General features: G+C 35.9%; 2 protein-coding genes across 3 annotated transcripts in view; both read left to right on the forward strand.

Moving 5' to 3' along the window:
• The window catches only part of cltcb (clathrin, heavy chain b (Hc)), a 30,161-nt gene extending 22,785 nt beyond the window's left edge, over positions 1–7,376 (forward strand). Inside the window, exons 31-33 of one of the 2 annotated variants that reach the window (XM_079886091.1) lie at positions 1,844–1,864; positions 4,031–4,106; positions 6,231–7,376. In XM_079886091.1, coding sequence (XP_079742217.1) covers positions 1,844–1,864; positions 4,031–4,106; positions 6,231–6,361 — 228 coding nt within the window. In that variant the 3' untranslated portion in view covers positions 6,362–7,376. The remainder of the gene's footprint in view (positions 1–1,843; positions 1,865–4,030; positions 4,107–6,230) is intronic. The other variant, XM_079886092.1, reaches the window with a different exon arrangement.
• Positions 7,377–8,257: 881 nt separating this feature from the next.
• vmp1 (vacuole membrane protein 1) lies at positions 8,258–21,193 on the forward strand. The gene is made up of 12 exons (XM_079886105.1): positions 8,258–8,338; positions 9,003–9,109; positions 9,739–9,871; positions 10,948–11,038; positions 11,244–11,354; positions 13,555–13,722; positions 14,887–15,018; positions 15,845–15,925; positions 17,287–17,403; positions 17,795–17,856; positions 19,805–19,907; positions 20,473–21,193. Exons 2-12 carry the CDS (start codon positions 9,031–9,033, stop codon positions 20,614–20,616), a joined length of 1,221 nt encoding a protein of 406 aa, XP_079742231.1. The 5' UTR covers positions 8,258–8,338; positions 9,003–9,030; the 3' UTR covers positions 20,617–21,193.
• The last annotated feature ends 1,879 nt before the right edge of the window (positions 21,194–23,072 follow it).

The raw sequence follows: 23,072 nt of genomic DNA on the forward strand, positions 1-23,072 counted from the left end.
ACAAAAATACATAGCACCCTACCTGTTGGCTAAAAACAAACATTTCTCTTGAACGTTTCCCTCTTTTTCTCATCTTTTCCATCTTTATTTTTCAATTTATGATTGATAAATGACTAATATTACAATGTTGTATTATTTAAGTAAATTAAAAATAAAACACTTCAAGCTTCAATAATTTGTTTAAAATGCCACAAGTGAGTTTAGGCATCACAAATGTACAGGATGAAAAATGGATCTAGAGGGTATACACGTGACATCACTGCGGTTACACCCACTGAGTGGCAGCATTGGTGTTCGGTGTGAATGCTGCAAATAACACACACAAAACACATCTAAAATGGAAAAGAACTGTGCGATTGACTACAAATAGATTCAACAAGAAATGTTACGGTTTTGTGTCAGAGATATGTTGAATTTTGGGGTAAAATCATACCCTAGGTCATAACTTGTATTGACAACTCATCAATTAAATACTTACCATCTTATATTCTGCGTAACTAAAGTTTTTGTCAGTGTTTATTAAAAAACATTAATTATGAGCCTTGTGTTCTAAGTTTCTACAAAATATATTGAAATAACTGGAATATCCAAGCATGAAGTGTGACCAAGCCTCAAATTTATTTGTATAGCTGTTCAAAATACACATTGTTTCCAAGCAACTTTACAGAAAGTCATAATGTTATGTCTATAATGCCTTAGTGCTTTAACAAGTTTTAGGGCAGGGCAATATGACGATATATAACAACGATATAAGTGATCGTCCCGATTTAGATCTACCTATATTGTATTTATAGTTTTGTCTAGCAGATAAAGCGCTCACAGGCTTTGCTTTATGTATTTCCCCAGCGTATAAATCAGGTATATATAAACGTCAGGAAACCCAATTCCTGGCCACATGTCAATGTCCGTGGACCACTGGTTCTTTGGTGAGTTGTGAGGAACACTGTCGAGTCCAACTGCCTTTAGTTTAAGAAGATGATCGTTTGTTTTACTCCCATTTTCGTAGTTTCCTCTATTAAATCAAATCATGTTGTGGGATTTTTTGCCACTCAGTCAGTTCATCTCAAGGGGGTCCTGGCGGCAAAGTGACGTCAATGCATACCCTCTATTAATTTAGACATTTGCATAAGATTACATTTAACTGGTCTCCTCTAGTCTTCAGTCACATGATCTCTCAGAAATCATTCTAATATGCTGATTTGTTGCTTGAGAAACTTATTAGCATCAATGTTAAAAACAGTTGTTCGGTTTAATATTTTTTTTCAGGGTCTTTGATGAAAGTTGAAAAGCATTTATTTAAATTAGAAATTCACAACATTATAAATGTCTTTACTATCACATTTGATCAACTTAATGTGTCCTTGCTAAATAGAAGTATAATTTTTTTTTATTTTTTATCGCATTGACCACAAACTTTTAAATGATAGTGTATACGATGCCTTAAAATGCTGTCTAGGTAGGCTGCTCGCTTGGTTTTGCAACAGATTTTTAGTACCTTCTTTCCATATTGAATAATTTGATGTTTTCTACATGCTACTGCATGTTAAGTTTTATGAAGTTTTAATTCTTCTATCATTCATGAACATGTTTAGACCAGACATTTATTCATGAAGAATATTTCATCACCATAACATTTAAAGTTTAGATCCATAGTTACACTAGGTAATGATCATTCATTCTTTTTAAACAGCTAATGGAGTAACAGGGAGGACATTTGATTTGTATCTTCTATGATTTCCCGCTGTAAATTTCTTTTAACATTTGTGCTCTACCTGCTTTTTGCAATGCTGGACTGTTAAGTTTGCTTTTTTTCTTAAGCTGCCACTCTTAAATTTCCTTTCAGGTTGATGCAATTAAGGAAAAGGTGAAGGTTCACTCTTATTCCATCTTTAACCCTTGTAGTTTGGAAGACTGAAACTTTGAAGAGTCTGCATGAGTTCTTCCCTCCCATGTCACTCTGCTGCTTTTAAATACACACTTTAACTAGACTTTCCTTGAGTTTCTTCTAGATTACTGGCCATCCGTTTGCCAGACGCTGTGGTAGTTCGCCTCAGACCTGTAGACGGTAGAAAGCTGGAATTAGCTGATGAACGCATCTAAACGGTCCTTTCATTGATTGTCTTTGTCAACCGTCGTTTTTTTCCCCCATTAAATTTAAAATCATAGATTAATGTTCATCAGCTAATTCAGTTGTAGGTAATTTAATTAGGTTAAAAATTAGATGAAGGCAAAAAGAAGTGACCACATTTTCACACTTCTTATTTTAATCCAGAATTGAATGTTATTTGTCTCGGACTGAGATGTGCATGGCGACAGCTATGAGAAAGTGTGGTCCTTCACTAAAATAAAACCATTGTTTGCTGTAGATGCTTTACAAGCATGTGTTTTACCGTGTTAGTAGCACCCTTGTACGGTCAGGGATTGTGGCTGTTGGCTTTGCCTGCCTCTGGAAGCCGTGAATGGCTGAATAAACCATTTCTCACCCCGTCACACCTTCACTCTTACTCTGCCTTTCTCTCATGCACTCTTTTTAACATAGGAATAACAAACTACACCTGTGGCATGATTTCTCCCTCTCAACGAAACTTCGACCTGCCGATCTCTTTTAAGCCTACTCAACAACATAATTCTTTAACTTTTAAATGTTGACACCAGCTCTATGTAGAGAACTGAACCCAAATGCCTTTTTAACTTTTAAAGGGATAGTTCACCCAAAAATGTAAATTCTGTAATTATTTACTCACACTCAAGTCATTCCAAACCTGTGATATTTATTTCTGCTGTGAAATTCAAAAGGAGACATTTTGAAGAATAATCCAGCTGCTCTTTTCCATAAAATAAAATGTACAATTGAAGTTAAATTTGGGTCCGTTCCTCATACAGAGTTATTGTCTGATTTCAGAAGACTTTTAAAATTATTTTTTGGAGCTCAACAACCTTTCATTATATGAGAAAAATCAGCTTGAACATTCTTCAGAAGTATTCCCTATGTGTTCCATAGGGAAAAAAACGGACAGATTTAAAACGAAATGAGGGTGATAAGGACAGAATTGCACTTTTCAGGTGAACTGTTGCTTTAAATCAATAATTGAAATCACTCAAGGATTGGTAAGACTCCACCATTTGTAACTTGGCTTTTACTTGCTTATTGGTCATGTTTATCAGCCATATCAGATTACAATTTTTGGTTATTTTATGGTGGTAAGACACACCTACAGGACTTTAGTAAGTTTTCGTTTATATCGTTTTTGCAATGACTTCCTTTTCCTCGCAGGGGCATCTTTCACAGAACCTGTCCAATGAGCAGCATCCTCCCGTATAAATATTCACACTGCATTTCTTGGCACATAACATCAAGTTAGACCTTCGATTTGACTAAAGGTGCGGTCACATTTACTGTTATTCGGCGAATTTCGCGGATAAAATCCAGTCATATTGATAGGAATCTAAGTGAGGATGAAAGATTTCCCCACACAGATTTCGCATTAGGTCTAGTTGGTCGTTAGAATTCACTGTACTGTCCAATAGCTGCTTAGTTTATGTGTGAGCTGTAATTTATGCTTTGATACACTTGACAATGGACTTCTTTTCCCCGTGAGATTTCCCCGATATTTTGCAAATGTGACCGCAACTTAAGAGGGTTCTGTTTTCTACATATGCACTGTTAAATAATAGGATACTGACTGACTGTATGGGGGACCATCTACTATTAGTACCATGTCTTTTGTTACTGACTGAATCATAGAGGACATATAAAGCCATAGTGTCCATGATTACATGTGAATTGCATAGACTAATAGTACATAATAGGATGCTTATTTCAGTGGTTTGTCGTCGGGTATGGAGTGCCTTGGCAAGAAGCTTGTGCCCCGAGACCTGCTTTTGAAAGCGTGTGCACCTTGTATTAAGCTTGGCTTTATGCATCTCCCATGAATGGTCCCATCCATCAGTCATTACCCCCTTTCTTCAGGGTATTTATCTCTTCTCACTTTTCCTCTTTTCTCCTCCTTTCTCGCTCTTCTTAATTCAGGTTGATAAGTTGGATGCTTCTGAGTCTTTGAGGAAAGAGGAAGAACAGCTCACGGAGGCACAACCCATTGTCTATGGTAAGACCCTTGTTGTGCCCCATCATCTAATTTTATTTTTTAATTTGAATTTTATATTTAATTTACATACTTAATGTAATATTTCACTCAAAAATATCTGCAGTAACCTTAAAATACCAAATATGCACAGTATCACTAGCTACATTTACATGGACAACTTTTGTTTCAATCAGATTGAAATCATTCCGACTGATGAATCTGAATGTAGTGTTTACATGAACGCTAAATAAGTTGATGTTGAAGGTGATGGCTTGTTTATCTCACAAGCTTCAAATCAGTTTAATCTTTTGACGTGCACACTGCACAATACAGAGTTTCCTGTGGTTGCCACATACTAACCATCATCCTTTTCTTTGTTTTAAAAAGCATACGTTTACAAGGCACCATTCTTATGTGTTTTGGCTGTTCATTTACATGACAGCAGCGTTTTGGGGGGCTAAAAACCCAAATTATTGAAAACTGGTTTCAAACGAAATGCAAGTTTTTGAAAATGATAGTTATTCGTTCAGTGTAAACTACAAAAACGGTGATGTCATGCACATGCGTATTACATGTTCAGCCTATAGGTGCGTAGTTTATCTTTACAAAGTGATATCGCCAACTACTGGCCTGGCATGAATACATAGTTCCTACATGACGTCACAACATACGGGCATTTGCCGACCCGGCGCCATTTCTGTGGGCATGTTGTGGGCAGAACATTAGAAGAAGAAGCTGAAACGAGTTAATTGCGTGATAAAAAGTGAAAATGGTCATCTCCTGCTGGGTCAATGGATGTTCAAATCGTGCCGGAGGTTCAGTTAAATTTGGATTTTACAGTATACCCGTCATTAGACTTCATGAATGTGAGAAAACTAAGCTTTTGTCAGAACAACGACGGAGGTTATGGCTGGCGAGGATAAACAGGAAAGAAACTCCCTCAAAACACGCAAGAATTTGCTCAGAGCACTTTGTGTCAGGTGCACAATGTTGTGTTTTATTGCGAGTGTACACAAATATAAGTTAACACTTTGCAGTTTGAATGATGTCCTGTATGAACAAAATGACAAGGTATTAAAAACATACAAACACAACATTGTTTCTACTGTTCGATCGCGCCCGCGCCTCTCTCTCTCTCACACACACACACACACACAGACAGCGTTAGCGCATACGGATCCACACCATTTATGACTGAAATGTTCGCATTGTACCTCTCTCTGCCTTGTTAATAGAGTCTCTTTATAATCTCTTTATAGTCTCTGTCACTTTGTCTCTTCATGATTTTCGTAACATTATAAACAGAAAGAAATATTCTAAATTTGCTTGTAAAACTTCGTAAACACAGCAGCTTATGCCATCAAAGATGGCGTCTCCGGGGAGGTCACGTGACATTAATTGGCCTGTGGGAACTATGTATAATACAGTGTTTTTAATCGTTTTTGCAAATCCGTGGACCGTGTTGAACAGGGATCGTTTTACAACGTTGTCGCTTGTATGCGAAAAACACAACGAAAAAACTTTTCCGTTTTTAGTACATCGTTGTAGTGTAAACGTACCCTTGATATTTGTTTTCCGGGTTCTAATTGGGAGACAACGAGCACATGAAACATTGTGCCATGATGCTTATATTTATCAAACAGTAAAAACACCCCTTCCCCGTGCCCAAAACAAGGCGTCTAGAGTCCGAAGCAAGCACTGGTGGGACGTTGTCCTGCTCCACTTCACAAACGATGAGTGGAAAGAACAACAGCAGCTCATTCTGTGCGTCACACATCATTACACATGCGCAGAACTTTCCAGTTTCAGCTTTTAATCCGATCAAGTTTTTACATGTCCTGTCAAACTGAAAAGGTTTAAACCACCTCTTACAATCTGAATGAAATTTAAATCAGATTTGGTCAATTCATTCCGTTTTACGTGCTTACATGTGACTTTGTTATTCCAGCTGTGCTACTAATCCGATGACAAAACAGATTATTTGGGTCCATGTAAATGCAGCTACTGTTACAAATGCTCAGTAGTCTGATGTCAACTAATTTACAATTGCATACTAAACATTTTAAATAAGAGGATCAACCTGATGTAGATTGGTTTTGTGATAATGATCAACCGTTTTTCATGGTGTTTAATCATTTTTCCCAGGCACACCCCAGCTGATGCTCACTGCAGGTCCAAATGTCGCAGTACCCCCACAGCAGACTTATGGCTACGGATACCCCACGGCACCTGGCTACGGCCAACCCGCACAGCCAGGCTTCGGCTATGGCATGTAAAGCCCTCCTGCCCACCGCGGTCCATCCATCTCTCCTTAAGTTCCTTACTAGCTTATTGTGGTCTACACACAAGGGTTATATAAAGTAAAAAAAAAAAAAAAAGTTACGCGTTTTAAATTATTTTCCTTAAAATGCAATGAAGGACTTCATTTTTATTTGTATTGTCAAAGAAAATAATCGGACCACATTTGTTTTATTTCACATTCCATATATTTAAGGCTACTTATATCACTAGTTTTTTTTTTGTGAGCTGATTTTTTTTTTAAGGGGGCAATGGGTTGTGTATGTAAATGGAGTGTTGAGAAGAGCAATTAACCTTAAAAAATGTCGTGAAGCATCTGATTTGCACTCTGTCGTGAGAGGAAACTAATGTAGAATCTCTTAATTTTGATGTATTGTATGTGAAGAGCTTACACTGTCAGTCTGTTTAATGCATTTCATTATTGTATATTATAAAAAAGGTTAAAACAATATTTGAACATGAACGTATGCATCCATGGGTACATTTAGCTAACACTAAGTAATAATCTGATATTCTACACAAATATGTAGCTGTATGGACATTTTAAGCGCATACAGACATAAATATAGTAAACGATTTTAATCCCTTAGCCTAAACGGGTTTCCCCGATTGACCTCGTAGTTGTTAACATCTCATTCACTCCATGTGTAACAGGTGACCTTTCCTTGTATTGAATACAGTGCTCTTTCTTGTGTGAGTCCATTTCCATAAATGAGCAAGGGATACATTGATTCTTCTGACTTCTGTGTTTACTCATTCAATTCTTTGTATTGAGGTTTGTGTGTGCCAGGTGTCGTGCTGTTCTAGCTCATTATTTGGAGTGTACAGAAGAATGAATACACAAATGGATACCAATGCTTGTCCACCTGTAAGATTTGTGCGTGATCTGCAGAATCAGAAAATAGGGAAATAAATTCAAAGGATTGTGATTATTTTGGTGGCTTAATTGTAAATTCGCAAAGATTAAAATGAAACTCATCCATTCTCCATCATATATTTTGCCACTTTATTTTTCCACAAAACACACAGTAGCCATTAAAGATCTGCAGTATTTTTTTCCCTATGTTGTGCTGGTCAATATGGCAGACATCTTGGAAGAAATACCTAGTTAGTCATATTTTTTAAATTTTATTCTGCAAACAAATGATATTCATCTGATCATGTGATCTCAACATGGCGGCCCCCATGAGGTGACCCACCCTCCATGTATAGCAAATCCTAATGTGAGTGGGATCTTCACCTCAAAACATATTTTTAAATTTCTTTACAAAAGTGTTAATTTCTTTAAACTTTTTATAATGAGGGGAAATTACCAAGTGCACCTTTAAAATTGCATACATTTTTTAACTACATATTTGTAAAAAATGAAGACAAACCTGCTTGTTTGTATCAGTATTAAAAGACAAGTATAAGAAACGTTTACAAATCAAAATACATTTTAGACGCCTATAAATAAGTCTCACTGAAAAAGGACATTACTTCTCGGTAATTCAATAGTTCAGTGGTAGTGAGAAGTCTGCTACTCTACTCCTATCACGGTCGATGGCCGTGTAAAAGACCAACTTCGAAGATATAAATTGCTTTCAGGTTCATCCAAAAATATCCTTTCTATTTTTGTCTCATTAAGGAAAACGATATCGACATAATCCAAAGCTGACGGGTAATATATTAAATTAAAATATAATAAAAAAATGTCTAGGAAACTTTTGATAAGAGCTTGGTGAAAATGATGCCAGCATAAAGCTCGATGAATTTTAGTGTTGATGATCAAAGCGTCCAAATCATAGACTGTAAAAAAATAGGTCCAAATAGATGACATGACAGTGAGGCCAACCGGCAGTCAGCAACGGCTTTTATTTTGAAAATACTGCACTGCTGTACAGCTGAGCATGAGTCATTTCCTGTGGCTGTTGTTGTCGCTTATTGCTGCTGTCAGGACGGAAGAGTGGTTGCAGGTATGCATGTGTCCCTTCTCTTTACCTTATCTCTGTTATGACACTTTTAACTCTTTTTAGCCTAAAAGTATGTAAACATCACTATGTACTCGTTGCCGAGTCTGAAATGAAATCTAAACAGCGGTAGTGGACTCAAAGCTAACCTAGACCGCTAATTCTTGCCGGTTCATCACTCACATGGGCTTTTTTTAATGAAACAATCTGTAAATGGTATCTGAAAATGTTAATTTGAGATAATTATTGGTAACCAAACAAGAGCTAATAATTATCATATATTATAAACCCCCCTTGCTCAGTTGGTTAATCTTTTACTATGAAGTTCTGGCTTAGTTAGGATAGCTTAAGTGCTAGTTAAAGGTCCTAGTACAACATATACAGGTGATCAGAGTCCTGTTGTGGAAATAAATTAATATACTGGTACTAGAACATATTATATCCTATATGAGTCAATACTATTGACAGTGCTGAGCTATTTATGACCTTCAGATCTTTTTTTATATAACAGCCATTCTCTAAAGATTAACATAGAAGCCTCTCAATGTTTTATTGGAGAAGATTAACCACCATCATTACTTTTAAAGTTTGATTTGGGATGTTTATCTGCCCTCAGCAAACTTACCAAGACCTCACTGAGTAACATTACATGTTTGTTTTATGTGTGCAGGTGTTTGAACTGTAAATAGTTGTGGGAGATGGATGCAAATGGAGCAGAATGTGAACAGCCACAGAAAAGACTAGGACCTAAAGACAAGCAGAATGGCAGTTCTACAGGTTTGTTAAGCTGAGAGGAAGCTGATGTAATTATCGTCTGGCAGCCACCGTGTAAGCCTCAGATGAACAGATCAAGGGTCAGGACCAGAGATAAAACATCCTGTGGAGATAAACAGACCTGCCATTTATCACTGATGGATTCGTCATTGATCTTAAAGTCCGCGTGGAATGAAAATTCACCCTATCTTTTATCTAAAGAAAAACATTTTGACCTCGTTTAATAAAAATACATTTCTCTCTGGTGATGTACAGGACTTTTCCAAACATTTAAGCTCCACCCCTGCAGCCTTCACCTTTTGAGTGCAACAACTCATCGCAAAATCAAACCAATAACAGATGCATAAAACTATGTCCCCACCCTTCTTTTTTTTCAATAAGCCATTACACAGATGTATGTCACAATATGGAAGATCTGTCGGTAATTCTGTTTCATCTTGACTTTAATCATAATGACAAATCAATCATACACCTTTATAGTATGTAATATTTGTTTTCACAAATAGTTTTTTGCTTGATGTTGTTGAAATAATCAGTAGTGTATGTGAACTCAATTGTGTACTTCTTGCATGTTGTTTTAAAACATATAATAATGAAATCATATGTTAAAAGCTTGTGTACTGTACCCACAGATTCATCTCTGAGAGAGAGAAAGCAGCAGGACAGGGAAGAGCGTCTCTCTTTAGTGTTGTGGAAGAGGCCTTTTATCACACTACAGTATTTCTTCCTAGAAACCCTCGTTACCCTGAAAGAATGGACGTGGAAGTAAGCAATCAGACTTTTATTATACACTCATAATTTAATTTTGAGTGTCTTTTTAGGTAGTTTATGGGAAGTTTAGCTAATGTATTTTGCATCTGACATTGTATGGTGAAAATAAGGGTACGTTTACACGTCAACCATGTAGTACAGAAAAGTTTTTACTTTAGTTTTTTTGGGTATAGACTGAACACATGATATGCATGTGCATGACGTCACCGTTTTCACAAATTCATGTTTTTGTAGTTTACACGGAGACAATAACAGTATCTTTTTCAAAAACTTAAACTTTGAAACCAGTTTTCAAAAGTTCATGCCCCCAAAACACTGTTGTCACATAAATTAATGGCTAAAACACATATGTTTTTTGCTTTTAGTTGAAAACAGTGTCATGTAAACGCCCCCTAGTCGTGTAAATCAGTGCTAGACAAGTGAAAAAAAGTGATATTTTACAAGTATCATTCAGATTATTTTCTTAAAAGGCAACTGAATGCAATACACATTACTTTTTAAAGAGTTTTTTTTAACCTTACTTAGCAAGGATGCATTAAATTGATCAAAAGTGCCAGAAATCTTTTTAGACATTTTAAATGTATTTACTATTTCAAATAAATTGTTCTTTTGAACCTTCTGATTATCAAAGAATCTTGAAAAATGCCTCACGATTTCTACAAATATATTAACAGCACAACTATTTTCAACTTTGATGATAATAAATGTTTCTTTAGCATTAAATCAGCATATTAGAGTGATTTCTGAAGAATCATATATATTTAAATATATATATATATATATATATATGATTCTTCAGAAATTCTTCTATTTATATTTATATATATTAAAAAAATTGAATTGTAATAACATTTTACAATATTACTGCATTTATGATCAAATATATGCAGCCTTGTTGAGCATAAGAGACTTCTTTTAAAAACAATTAAAATATCTTACCGAGCGATGAGATGCTTCAAAATATATGGTTTATTGTGATTTTAATTCATTTGCAGTCTTCATCACATCCACCTTTTAATAATGCATATTGCATCATTAATGTTAATTTATTTTATTTTATTTGTTTACAGGCTTTGGCAGAGAAAAGGTGTGGTATTTTTGACCATAGTCCTTTTTTCATTTTTCTCAATGGCTTACTCAATAGAAGGAACGCATCAGCAGGTGAGCTCAGTATTTGCCTGTTGTAAAGGCAATAAAATCTGTAGCCAGAATCATGATTTTGCTGCTTGTACTATTTTTATTTTCTTATGATCACTTTTTTACAAAAAGATTCTGCAATGTAGTAATTTAGCAGTTCTGTTTTGTTCACATGCTCTAATAGAGTAGCTTCTTAGCTACTCTTTAATGTGTTTGCCATTGTTTGTAGTATGTACAGTACCTGGAGAAGAAGTTCCTGTGGTGTGCCTACTGGGTAGGCCTGGGTATTTTGTCTTCGGTTGGTCTCGGAACTGGGTTGCACACGTTCCTCCTGTACCTGGTAAGAGTTTAAACCGTGGACTGAAATTTAGACTTAATTTCTCATTCTAGGGAGTGTTTTCTGGATGAAAGTTTGTTTGATTTTTCTCTAAAAGTGAACTTTTAATGTATATATGTGCCAAAACACACAACAACAAAGCTAATAAACATTAAAAGTCAAGTTTTGACTTTATTGGATCTTTGAATACAGTAACGTCGGGTATTCCCCTAGATTAACTGTCAGGGGCCCAGTGCTCTGTCAAAAGGGAAGAGTATTTGTGCTGGATGTTCCACTGAAGTTTATTAATAGTGTGACAGTGAGAGCATGTGCCTCTCTCTGCTTCTCTGCAGCAGATCTCGTAAGCAGAACCTTTCAGCAGTTTCCACTGACTCAGATTGAACTGCTAGACAGCGGTCAGGAGTGTCCACTTCCACTGGCTGTGGTGAAGTCACACCCCTCCTTTGTCACTGGGGAATTCTAGTACTTTGCGCTCGGTTTGTGTGTCTATGGGTGGCATTGTGAAAGAATGGGATGTGAAAGTGCAAATACGCACAATGTTTCGCCATCAGACTTTTGTATAAAGATGAGCCATTTTTTTCACACATCAAGCTCTATTTTTTGTCTTTTTAATTGTTTATAGGACAAGATCTTGTAAAGGGGCTGTCAAAGCAAAAGTAACTTAAACCGTTCTGTAATAATATATATATATATAGTTTTTTTTTTTTTTTTTGCCTTTATACACCTAACATTACTTGAGTTGTGGGAAAAAAGGCACCCTTTCTATAAAGACAGTATTTTCTAGATAGGATTTTAATAATGTACTTTAGTAGTATATAGTAGTTATATAATAGTGAAGTATTTATTATGTCACATGATCCTTCAGAAATCATTCTAAAATGCTGATTTGCTGCTCAAGAAACATTTATTACTATTATCAATGTTGAAAACAGTTGTGCTGCTTTTCACCCAAAAATGAAAATTGTCATAATTTACTCAGTCATGTTGTTCCAAACCTGTATTAAAGAAACTCATACAGGTTTGGAACAACATGAGGCTGAGTAAATGATGACAGAATTAAAAATTTTGGGTGAACTATCCCTTTAATATTTTTGTGCAAACCATTATAATTTTTTTTTTTTTTTTTGATTAACAGCATTTATTTTAAACAGATTTTTGTTTTTCTTAAAACATTTGTAGCAAAAACGCCTAATACAAGGAATATAAAAAAATAAAATAAAAAAAAAACCCAAAACTACTTATCATCTGCATCTAATGATTGAGTCAGGGAAGTGGCTTGTGTCAGGTTTCAGTGCCTGGGAAATAAACTCAATTGCACTGAGTAACCAGATAAAACAGTTGCTGTTTTAGGCTCTTTGCTGTGACACCATCATGAGCTCATACCTCTGAATGTGATTAACCAATGGTGGTCCTGACTGGCTGACATCACATCTGACTGTAAAGATCCCAACAGTCAGCAGAGTAACCTAAGACCCCCATCAAAATTTAGACTGGGTTTAGGTTTAACAGGCTTTTTAGTGCAGGTCTTTTATATCTCTTTGCATTCTGTTCCTTATAAAACAACTTTTGATGTGACAATCTAAAGGTTTCTCTATCATTTGTTGCATCTGTGTAGTATTTCTTATTAGATTATGATTGATTTGGATGGAGCCATCCACTAAATGGTACCACCTGAGTCATTTGTGCCTCCTTCGGTTAAAGAAGGTTAATCCGAGGTTAAAAATGCTAGACATGGTATATTGTCCAGTCTCCTCTCCCACATATATTCTCCCACGGATCGACTGACTGTGGGAAGGTATGACATCACTGTCTGTTTTCACTTAGTAAATGAATTTTCATTTCGTCTTTGTGGTTTGTCCATCATGCTACATTGAGGTCACAAGCTTTTTGCAGTTGCATTGAACCGCACAGACATATGTGGTAGTTTTACGTAGTTGGTCAGCAAACAATTTTTGCAAACAATTGTTTTTTTAATAAACAATTGTTTATTTTTACAGTTGGTGTTATCACTGTAAAGCTGCTTTGAAACAATTCATTTTGTTAAAAGCGCTATATAAATGAATGTGACTTGACTTAACTCGTGAGGCACTATTCTTAGAGGTGCATCAAGCTGCGCATGTGACAGCGCTAAAGCAAGAAATGTTCCTGCTCACGTGAAGTTTTATTTCAGTCTGTAAACATGTGATTGCATCATTTCCTCCAGGGTCCACACATAGCCTCTGTCACCCTGGCTGCATATGAATGTGGCTCGGTGAACTTCCCTGAGCCGCCCTACCCAGCTCAGATAATGTGTCCGGAGGAGGAGGTCCTAAAGGAGAGCATCTCATTGTGGACCATCATGGCGAAGGTCCGCCTGGAGGCCTGCATGTGGGTGAGTGCTTTCACACCTCAGTCTTGGCCCATTACACACAATGCTCCAGCTAACTGAGCTGTTGGGTTTCAGTAGAGCAGGGTTCAAACTAAACTCTGCTGGAAGTTGACCTTCTGGAATGGGATTCAGCAGGCTGAAATGGCAGCCAAAAAGTGTAGGTCACTCACACTAGTTTTTGAGCATGTGTACATATTCCAGACCCTGCAACAAGTACAATATCACCCCATCCCCCACCTTTTTATAAGTTTAAAATATAAATATATGTATTATAATTAGTTTTTTATAATATATATTATTAATTATTATTAATATAATATATTATTCATTATTATTATTATATCAATATTATAAATATTTTTTTTAAATGCATTTAAAATAATATAAATGTATGTATTGTAATAAATTTAGATTTTTTTAATGTAATAGATTTATAATATAATAATTATAAATAATTTAGAAGAATTGATATAATTAATTCTTAATTTAAATGTTAATTCTATCTATCTATCTGTCATGTTAAAATAAGCTTACTATGTACTGGGATCAATGCAGCTTCTTGATCGAAGTTTGCATTTTTTCAAAACTTTTAATAATATGAGACTGCCAAAATGAGAAGATTCTCCATGTTTGGTCTTAAAGCTACAATATGTAAGAATTTTGTAATAAAATATCCCAAAATCACTTGCACAGTGTGATATATTTCCTGCAGTTGTGTACTTACAATATCCCAAAAGTTCCCAAAGATTTTTAATTCCAGAGAAATTCCAATTTTAAATAATGTCCCTGACTCCCTGTTCACTTGTCGCCTGTCAATGACGTAATATCCGCGTCATCCCTGGTTTCCGCTTGTACTGCCATAGTAACCATGGCGACAGACGTGTCATGGAAAGAAATGACATGTTGTAGCTTTAAGATGCCAATCTGTGATGTTTTGATCATTTGCTATGACAAACTTCTTTTTGGCATATAAATTCACATTTCAATTTCCAAACCTTAACTATGATAAGCAGTGAAAGGCTTCTGCGTATTTGCGTGTTCTCAAAAACCTAGTATTACCGTCCCAACATAACATTGTTTGTGAAGACTTGCAGAACTCAGAAGCTGTTGTTTATGATAGATCACACTTTTGTCGTCTTTAGGCTCATAATGTGTGACTGTTTGCAGGGTGCGGGAACGGCTATTGGAGAGCTGCCTCCTTACTTCATGGCGCGTGCGGCACGGCTTTCTGGAGCAGATCCTGATGATGAAGATTATGAGGAATTTGAGGAGATGCTGGAGCAGGCACAGAGCGCACAGGTCTGGATTTCATCAGAATCTCATGTCATATACTGGACCCATGTGTCCAAACTAACAGTTAACCTTCATACGGACATTAGCTCATTAGGAGCTCCGGTAGATGTTCAAAGCTTAACTAACTATTTCCTTCTAGTGGTCATGCCTTTATGAAGCTGACAGTGATGCCCCCCCATGATGCAGCAGATACTGTATCCTGTTGATGGGAGGGGTCCCTGTATCCTATTCCCATGAGTCCCCACTATTGTGGTTCACTTATGCAGGTCACATGATTTCTTGGAAGGGCTCTCCCCTGACTTCCAGTAAATCCTTTGAGCAGGGTGACTCAGAGTCAGAGCTTCCCTTTAATCATTGCCTCTTAGTGTCTAAGTGGGACCCCACATGGTCTGCGCCTTCACACAAGACTTTTAATTGGTCATCTTTAACAATGTTGTATTCCACCTCAAGGTCTAGTGATTAATGCCACCCTTTTTAGATATCAGGTTTTTTTTTTTTTGAGTAATTATTTTAGGCATAATGTTAAATGTTTCCTTTGTTTTTGCCTTAAAATGTTGTAGAATAGCTGATTCCAGAAATTGTTCTACTAAGTAGATGAAATATTTATTTTATGTAAAAAAATAAATGAGAAAATGTATTACATTTATATTTGTATTATAATATTTTAACATATTATAATTATTATTTTTGTTTGATATAAACACATTTTTAAAAACAATATTAAACCTATTTTACAGTATATAACAGTAGAAAAGTTGTAGAGATTGTTTAGTCCTTGCAGACTTATGATCACTTTTCCATGCCAAGTCTACATTTTTAAATTGTCTTACAGGATTTTGCATCAAGAGCCAAGCTTGCAGTGCAAAACATGGTGCAGAAAGTGGGATTTTTTGGAATTCTGGCTTGTGCCTCTGTAAGTTTTAAATTTTTTTTACTTGATGTCTTAATAATTGCTTGGTTTGTAATTGCAGAATTTAAATGGTTCGCAGCATAGGTGTAATTTGATAGGTGACAACCCCCCCCATGGAATTAATAATCAATTATATAGGCTACATCGCACGTTCAGAGCTTTTATAAGCACTAAGTTCCCGTCCAAACTGAACGAACCAATCAGCGCAATATGACAGAAGCCTGGTTTATTTACATATATTATACATACATTACATTGTGATAAGTTGCGCGAGTCGCTCCTATTGTGACAGCGATGATAAAAATGTCCGACCCGTTTGAATTCTGTCGAGAATGCCACCAACATTTATTAGAAATCCTTTTAAACTACTCATAATCACCCTTACTAGAATTTATCACATTATATTTTAGCTATTTATTGTGGTAAATTTTGACTAACTTGTTTCAGAATTTATAATAGATAATCTGTTAAGGGAATAGTTGGTTTTTTTTTACTATAGATTTATATTACAACTGTTGCATGTTGTAGCTTCTCAATGTTTAGGTTGACATTTTTCATAACAAATGCTATAGATAAAAAATAAAATCTACATTGGCCTAAGCATGGTAATGAGGAGCTATCAATGGTCTTACTGTAATTATAGCCTTAACTAATGCGACAGTTAAACAAGAATTATGTTACTTTTTCATAAGGGCAAACGCAACATAGAATCAAGAGAATCAGAAGACTGGACGTTCTTGAATTGTTGACTAAACAATCAGTTTTCCCCATGTGTAAAATCTGTTCTGTTCTAATGATGACTGATGTTAAAAAAAACCTGGCCTTCAGAAATTCTGAGATGACAGAATTAATAAGAGCCTAGTGAACTGTTAAGAAGTTGTAAATAAAGTATTTCAATATAAGAAAATGTTAACGTAAACGTTAGTTTGACTTCCCATGGCACTTTGAAGTTGAACATTCTGTCAAACTGATAAGGTTCCAGGTGCTTAAATAATATAAATATATCCTGTAAACAAGTAATTGTTAACTAGGCTATTACTTTTTTGCAGTTATTTTATCAACCAACTTTGCATGTGAGGATGGTACCACAAAAGACCATTTTGCAAAAATAAATAAATACATAAATCTCATGGGACCATGCACTGGGACCCCGCTAACATGGGTCACACGTCAATCCCCCCCCCCCCCCCCCCCCAATGTTGAAACCAAAACTATGCCCTCGGTTCACAGTAGCTTATATAATAAATGTTATATAGTTGATGTTTAATGTACACTGGGTGTTGTAAGAATAGTTTTTTTCAAATGCATTTGTCAGATTATTGTCTTTTGGTGCTTACCAGTACTTATGCATATCTGTTTCTCAGATCCCAAATCCCTTGTTTGACCTGGCTGGAATCACCTGTGGTCATTTCCTGATTCCATTTTGGACCTTCTTTGGAGCGACTCTCATTGGAAAGGCCGTTATTAAGATGCACATTCAGGTACACAGAGAGTAAAAAAAACACTTTTTGAGTGTGTCATTCCTAAAGAGATGATTCCCATTATTCTCAATGTATTATTTTCAGTTGATCGGTGCCATTAGATCATCAAAGACAGATCTTTGCATGTGGCTCTTGAGTTTTAAATGTTGACTCAGCAGATTCTAGACAGCGGTGCATCTGATGTCTACAGAGCTGCTCATGTCATCCAAATGATCAAATCATGAGCGGGAGTGAGTCAGTGATCTCACCAGGTCTCCTAAAGACACTATCTGCCCCCCCCCCCCCCCCCCCCCCCCCCCCAACAAAACAAATCTGCTACACTCGCCGCCTTGAGGAACATCCCGTTGATTCATTGTCTGACAATGTTTATCCACTCTTTGTTTCTCTACAGAAACTATTTGTTATCATAACATTCAGCAAGCACATAGTGGAGCAGATGGTCTCTCTGATCGGGTGAGTAATGACACCACCGTGAGGTGAATATGGACACCCTGTGTAAACAATGGTAAACATTATAGTGAATAAACAAGAACTACATGAATCAAGAACATCTGAAATTATAGCAGTCGTGCAAATTCTGAAGATGGTTTTGTTCTTATTTGGTTCGATGAGTGCTTTTTAGACATAAAAAAATAAATATATTATTAATCATTTAATTTTTTTTTGCATGTGAATTACTTATCAAATAGATACAGCCTTGTTCCATATGTTTAAAAAAATCTTACCAACCCTAAACTTTAGAACGGTAGTGCATAGGTGCATTTTTTTTTTTTTGCCAGGAAGAAACAAATGTCATTGTAACATGTAAATGCACTAGAGGAAACTAAAAAAAGGATCTAGCAGAGTTTATTGAACTCTTTCATGAACTGTGGGCAGCTCAGCGTTGCATGCAGACTCCTCTCAGACAGTCAGATGCTTACCATTGTTTATTCTGAATCATCTATAGAATCGCATGTAGTTTCTGTTCCTTTATACCATTATGTAGGACATGTGAATGGCTAAATATATCCAGGTTACATTTCACTCCAAAATCAGTAAGAAAGAAGATATGTTGCTTTATCTTATTTTAAGATTGAAAAGATCTTATCTTATTGTTTTATTGTGACATTATTTTGACATTTAATAGGTGTGTTCGACTTGAAGCGGCTCTGTGCAGAGCGATTGGTGTATGACATCAAGCTGGTGGCTCCATATGCTTTCCAAGCCGAACATACCTAATGACAGAATATACACATCTACACGCTATTACACATCTTCTGAAATGGGACAGAATCTCCAGATCAAAACACAGGCGAAGGAGGAGCAGAAACAAGCGATAGAAGCATTGCTTAAGCACATGTAAAATAATGTGATCATTAAACAGCATTTAAATCAAAACTGCCTAACATTACCGCATGAAATCTCAACCCAGGAAGAGGTAGGCCCGATATAGGACTGTGCAAGCATTAGGGGTGTTGATGGACTCAATCTACTCATCTAGTTCATTTCTTTTGATATATTGCATTTTCAGATATTCATACAACAAAATATTCTGGGGGCCATGAAAGTTTTGTGAAAATGATCAAAAATGCTGGCGTTGGCGGGGAAAGAGTTAATTGTCATTAAAACCCTTAAGACTTTATTGCATTAAATGTCCTTATTAACCATGTAATGTTTTAGGGTGAAATGTGACCATGTGATTGACCTTAACACTGTTTGTACCACATACTGAGGCCACTTATTAGTAAGCCTGAAAAGTCTTCTCCATTTATGGTGAAGTCTGCACAGATAGTTTAGATGATGTAGCACAGTGACTCAAAAGTAGAGATGTGGTCTCCATGTTGGCACTTTCAACGGCACTCAAAAGTAAAAATGAAATGACTGTTCATCTTTGAATGAGGCACAATTGCAGCTTCATAATTAAGCCACATCGAAAGAACTTCATAATTACGATCTAAGAATGTGGTCAACATGTTTCGTGACCAGTAACCAGAGACCAGCGACGTTCAGAATTTTTATTGTGGATCCTTTCAGTAGTATTTCTTTGCTTTTTTGATGTAATAAAGACATGGTAATTGCACCTTGAACTGGAAAGATGTGTGGTGCAGAAATATTATAATTGATCCTACATGATGGTTTGGTTTCACTGACATTCAGTGAAACCATTCCCCCCCCCCAAACTGGGCGGTTCTTCCTCCATTGCAGTGATGACACAATATTGAGTCACTTCCTCATTAATTGCTTTAGAGCAGTTCCTACAGAAGCTCTCTGCTATAAGTGAGGGTTCAGAGATCTGGTGCTTCATTCTTCTGGAGGCTTCACTGATGGAAAGCTGTTGTGTGCTTTGGGAGATCTAGTTGACTTCTGGCTGCTTCCATTCTTGGTAAGACTCTGCTAATCATTTCTTAATTTTTTTGGACAGTATTATCCCTGGAGTTGGAGCATCTCTTCAGAAACCTTTTAGGGAGTACTTGGAAGCCCAGAGAGCCAAGCTTCATAATCCAGCCGGCGAAGGAACTGCAGCGGTAAAAATCGATGATCTTCTTTTTTTTCTTTGTTAACTTCTGCAATTTATTTTTTGTATTTTACTTTATTTTAACAAGAAACTAAATAATAATAATAATAATGACATTGAAGAGTTCAGATGCAAAAGCCTCTAAGTGCCATCTGAAGTTTTCTTCTAGAATGATCATTTTTAGCAAACTCGTATATTTAAGTTCAGTAATTTCACTTAAATGGCATTAAAAATTACCTATTGTCATTTAAGTGAAATTACTGAACTTAAATATACAAGCTTGATAAAAATGATCATTCTAGAAGAAAATTTCAGATGGCACTTAGAGGCTTTTGCATCTGAACTCTTCAATATATGTATATGAGATTGCTTGCTTATTCCACTTTTTCATTTTTGTATTTATTTTTCTTTTATTTTAATATAATATAGGTTTAACATGGCCTAGAAAAACACCTTATTTATTAAGACAAATTTTATTTGGCCTTAAAATCTTGTAATCTTTGAACCAAGTAATTCAGAAATTGTAAAATGTTATTTTTATATAAATTTTTTTTTTCTTTTTTTTTTTCGTGCAGGGTGAAAGCTGGCTCTCGTGGGTATTTGAGAAAGTGGTGCTGGTCATGGTGTGCTATTTTATTCTGTCCATCATTAACTCCATGGCACAGAGCTACGCCAAGCGTCTCCAGCAGAAGAAGTACACAGAGGAGAAAACAAAATGACGGACTCACAGAAAAACATCTCACGCTCCTGTTTTGGAACCTACTAAATATTTAAGCTAAAACTGCTACATGAGCACTGATTTGTGTGTGCTTCTGTATGTTAACATTCATTCAGATCCCTTTAGTTACGTGAAGTCCCTCTTCATTTGTCTGTAGTGTGCTCTACTATTTAAAATCAGATTTAACATTTATAGAGAATTTTGTCTTTACAGAACCAAGGCAGTCTAGCTAATAGGCTGTGTGGAGTCATATTTGTTGCAATGCCTTATGCAACATTTGGAGGTCATGCTTCCATTGAAGTGAATACAGTTCTTAATCAATAGATTGACTTATTTAATTTCTGACATGCAGGTATGGATGGGCAGGGTCTGTTTTGCGAGGTGTTGCGATTGGAATTTTCAGGGATAGTTTTTTTTAATCAATATTGATGTCATTTTGTATTTCTTTAACTGTTTAAAAGAGGATAGCAATATCAACTCAGATCATCGTGGTTTCTAAATAGTAAACGCACATCTTGTAAATAATGTTTTGACTATACGCACATGATGTTTATTCTCCGGAGATCTTAAACCAAAATGTCACAAACTAGTGGATGTAACTTTTAACCCAAGAAACTGAAGATGTGATATTTACATTCGTTTGTGCATTTCAACCTTTGACATTTTAACTAAAAACCACAAGTTGATCCATACTTTCCTCTTTTCTTATTTTGGGCTGAAATATTTGTGTGGCTAACTATAATTTCTCTCAGAACCAACATTAAATTGATTAATACATCTGCTGTGTCGCATGCGCGTTTTACGTTGATCTGTGAATTATTATCCCTCCCAAAAAAACTATGAAAATGTATTTCTTTGGGCTCGGACCAATGGATGACAAGTTGTAGGATGCAGTCCAAAAGCAGGTATGTGAAAGGCAATGAAATATCCATCTATCTGTCTATCTATCATTCTATCTGTTTGTCGTTCTGTCTGTCATCCTATCTGTCTATCATGTCTATATCTGCCTGAAATTCTATCTATTTGTCATCCTATCTATCTCTCTATTGTTTGGCTGTTTGTTCTATTTGTTTGATCCGTCTGGTGTTCTATTCGTCTGTCGTTCTATTTCTGTTTCTCTCTCTCACACAGCTTATGTACTCACTTTCAGATGTAGCATGTTTTAGTATGTTGTGCTCATACAGCCACAAGTGTCCCATTCTGTCAGGTAGCTTATCAGACTGGTGTTGGCTGTAATTCATATGGCAACAGCAGTCTAATAGGCTGCCTGAAATTTTGGGTTTCGTCACCATCCGCATGTTTTCAGGGGTTAATTTTGTGCCAGAAATGTTGAACTGAAACAATATTTACTAACTGGTGAATGTTCTCTCCAGTCTGATGGGTCTGAACATTTAATGGATTATCTCCTGGTTTCAGGAGGCAGATAGGCTAGATCGTATGTGAACATATTTAAGTACAACATATATTTAGCTTTTTATTGTAAACCAACTATAAATGTTGTGGTAGAATCACTCTTCTTTTTCCTCATTGCATTCAGCTATTTCTTTAGGAGAAAGATGTCAAGGCCAGTTATATATTTTACATTTCATAATATCACAATAAAAGCATTGTGTTTGTCACACATGTTTGAGTTTTTCAGCACTTTATAGTGTTAATAGTGTTTTTTCCTCATAGTTTGTTTGAACTATAAGCAACAAGGCATGACAGTTGGATGGGGGCCATAAGGGAACACTTATTCAGTGCGAATTCAAAAGCGTCATTAGGTTTTTTGTGGGGCTCTTTTGTTGTTTGTGACGGGTCGTTGATTGTTGTCTAGATGAATTGTCCTATTTCCACTGCACTTGCAGATTAATTCAGGAGAATGCAGATTCCAACCATCTATCGAAGTATTCCACCCTCTGCTGTACAATTCGAGTGTTCATTATCTTGCTACGTAATAATAATACCGCAGAATGTATTTACCAGAGCCGTTAAACAATTGTGAAACTGCTGTCTATCCTGTTTTTTCAAAGAGATTGACAGCGCGCTGTTAAAACCACGTGACCGCGTGGCGGTTAAATCAAGATCAAAACATGTCGCAACTTTTCAACGGCTCTGGCTCAAGGTGAGCAGTTGCTAAAAAAAAAAAAAAAAAAATTGAAGTTACTATATCGCATATCGAAATGATTCCAAAGACAAGACAGCAACAACTGTAATTGTTGTAATTGTACTAAAAAAACAATTGTAATTGGTAATCACTATTTTGTATTACATAATACAACAAAACCAATTCCAGAGAAATAGCAAAAAAAGATAGAATCAGAAACACAAAAAACTGACAATCATTAATTGTATAATCAGTAATCATAAATAACCAGAGACAAATAAAAAAACAGAAAAAAAAAAGTTGGCAATACTAATGAAATGCAGGCAATCTGTAATCATAATTGGTAAGGTAATCATTAAACAAAAATATCA

Source organism: Squalius cephalus (assembly GCF_949319135.1).
Source record: "Squalius cephalus genome assembly, chromosome: 11".
NCBI lineage: Eukaryota > Metazoa > Chordata > Actinopteri > Cypriniformes > Leuciscidae > Squalius > Squalius cephalus.

What these genes read in the sequence shown, in the direction of transcription:
- vmp1 (XM_079886105.1), top strand. Translation starts at nt 9,031, where the DNA reads ATGGATGCAAATGGAGCAGAATGTGAACAGCCACAGAAAAGACTAGGA. An exon ending in CTGAAAGAATGGACGTGGAA is followed by an intron (nt 9,872 to 10,947) that starts GTAAGCAATCAG and finishes ATTTGTTTACAG; the next exon opens with GCTTTGGCAGAGAAAAGGTG. An exon ending in CAGATGGTCTCTCTGATCGG is followed by an intron (nt 17,857 to 19,804) that starts GTGAGTAATGAC and finishes TTTTTTGGACAG; the next exon opens with TATTATCCCTGGAGTTGGAG.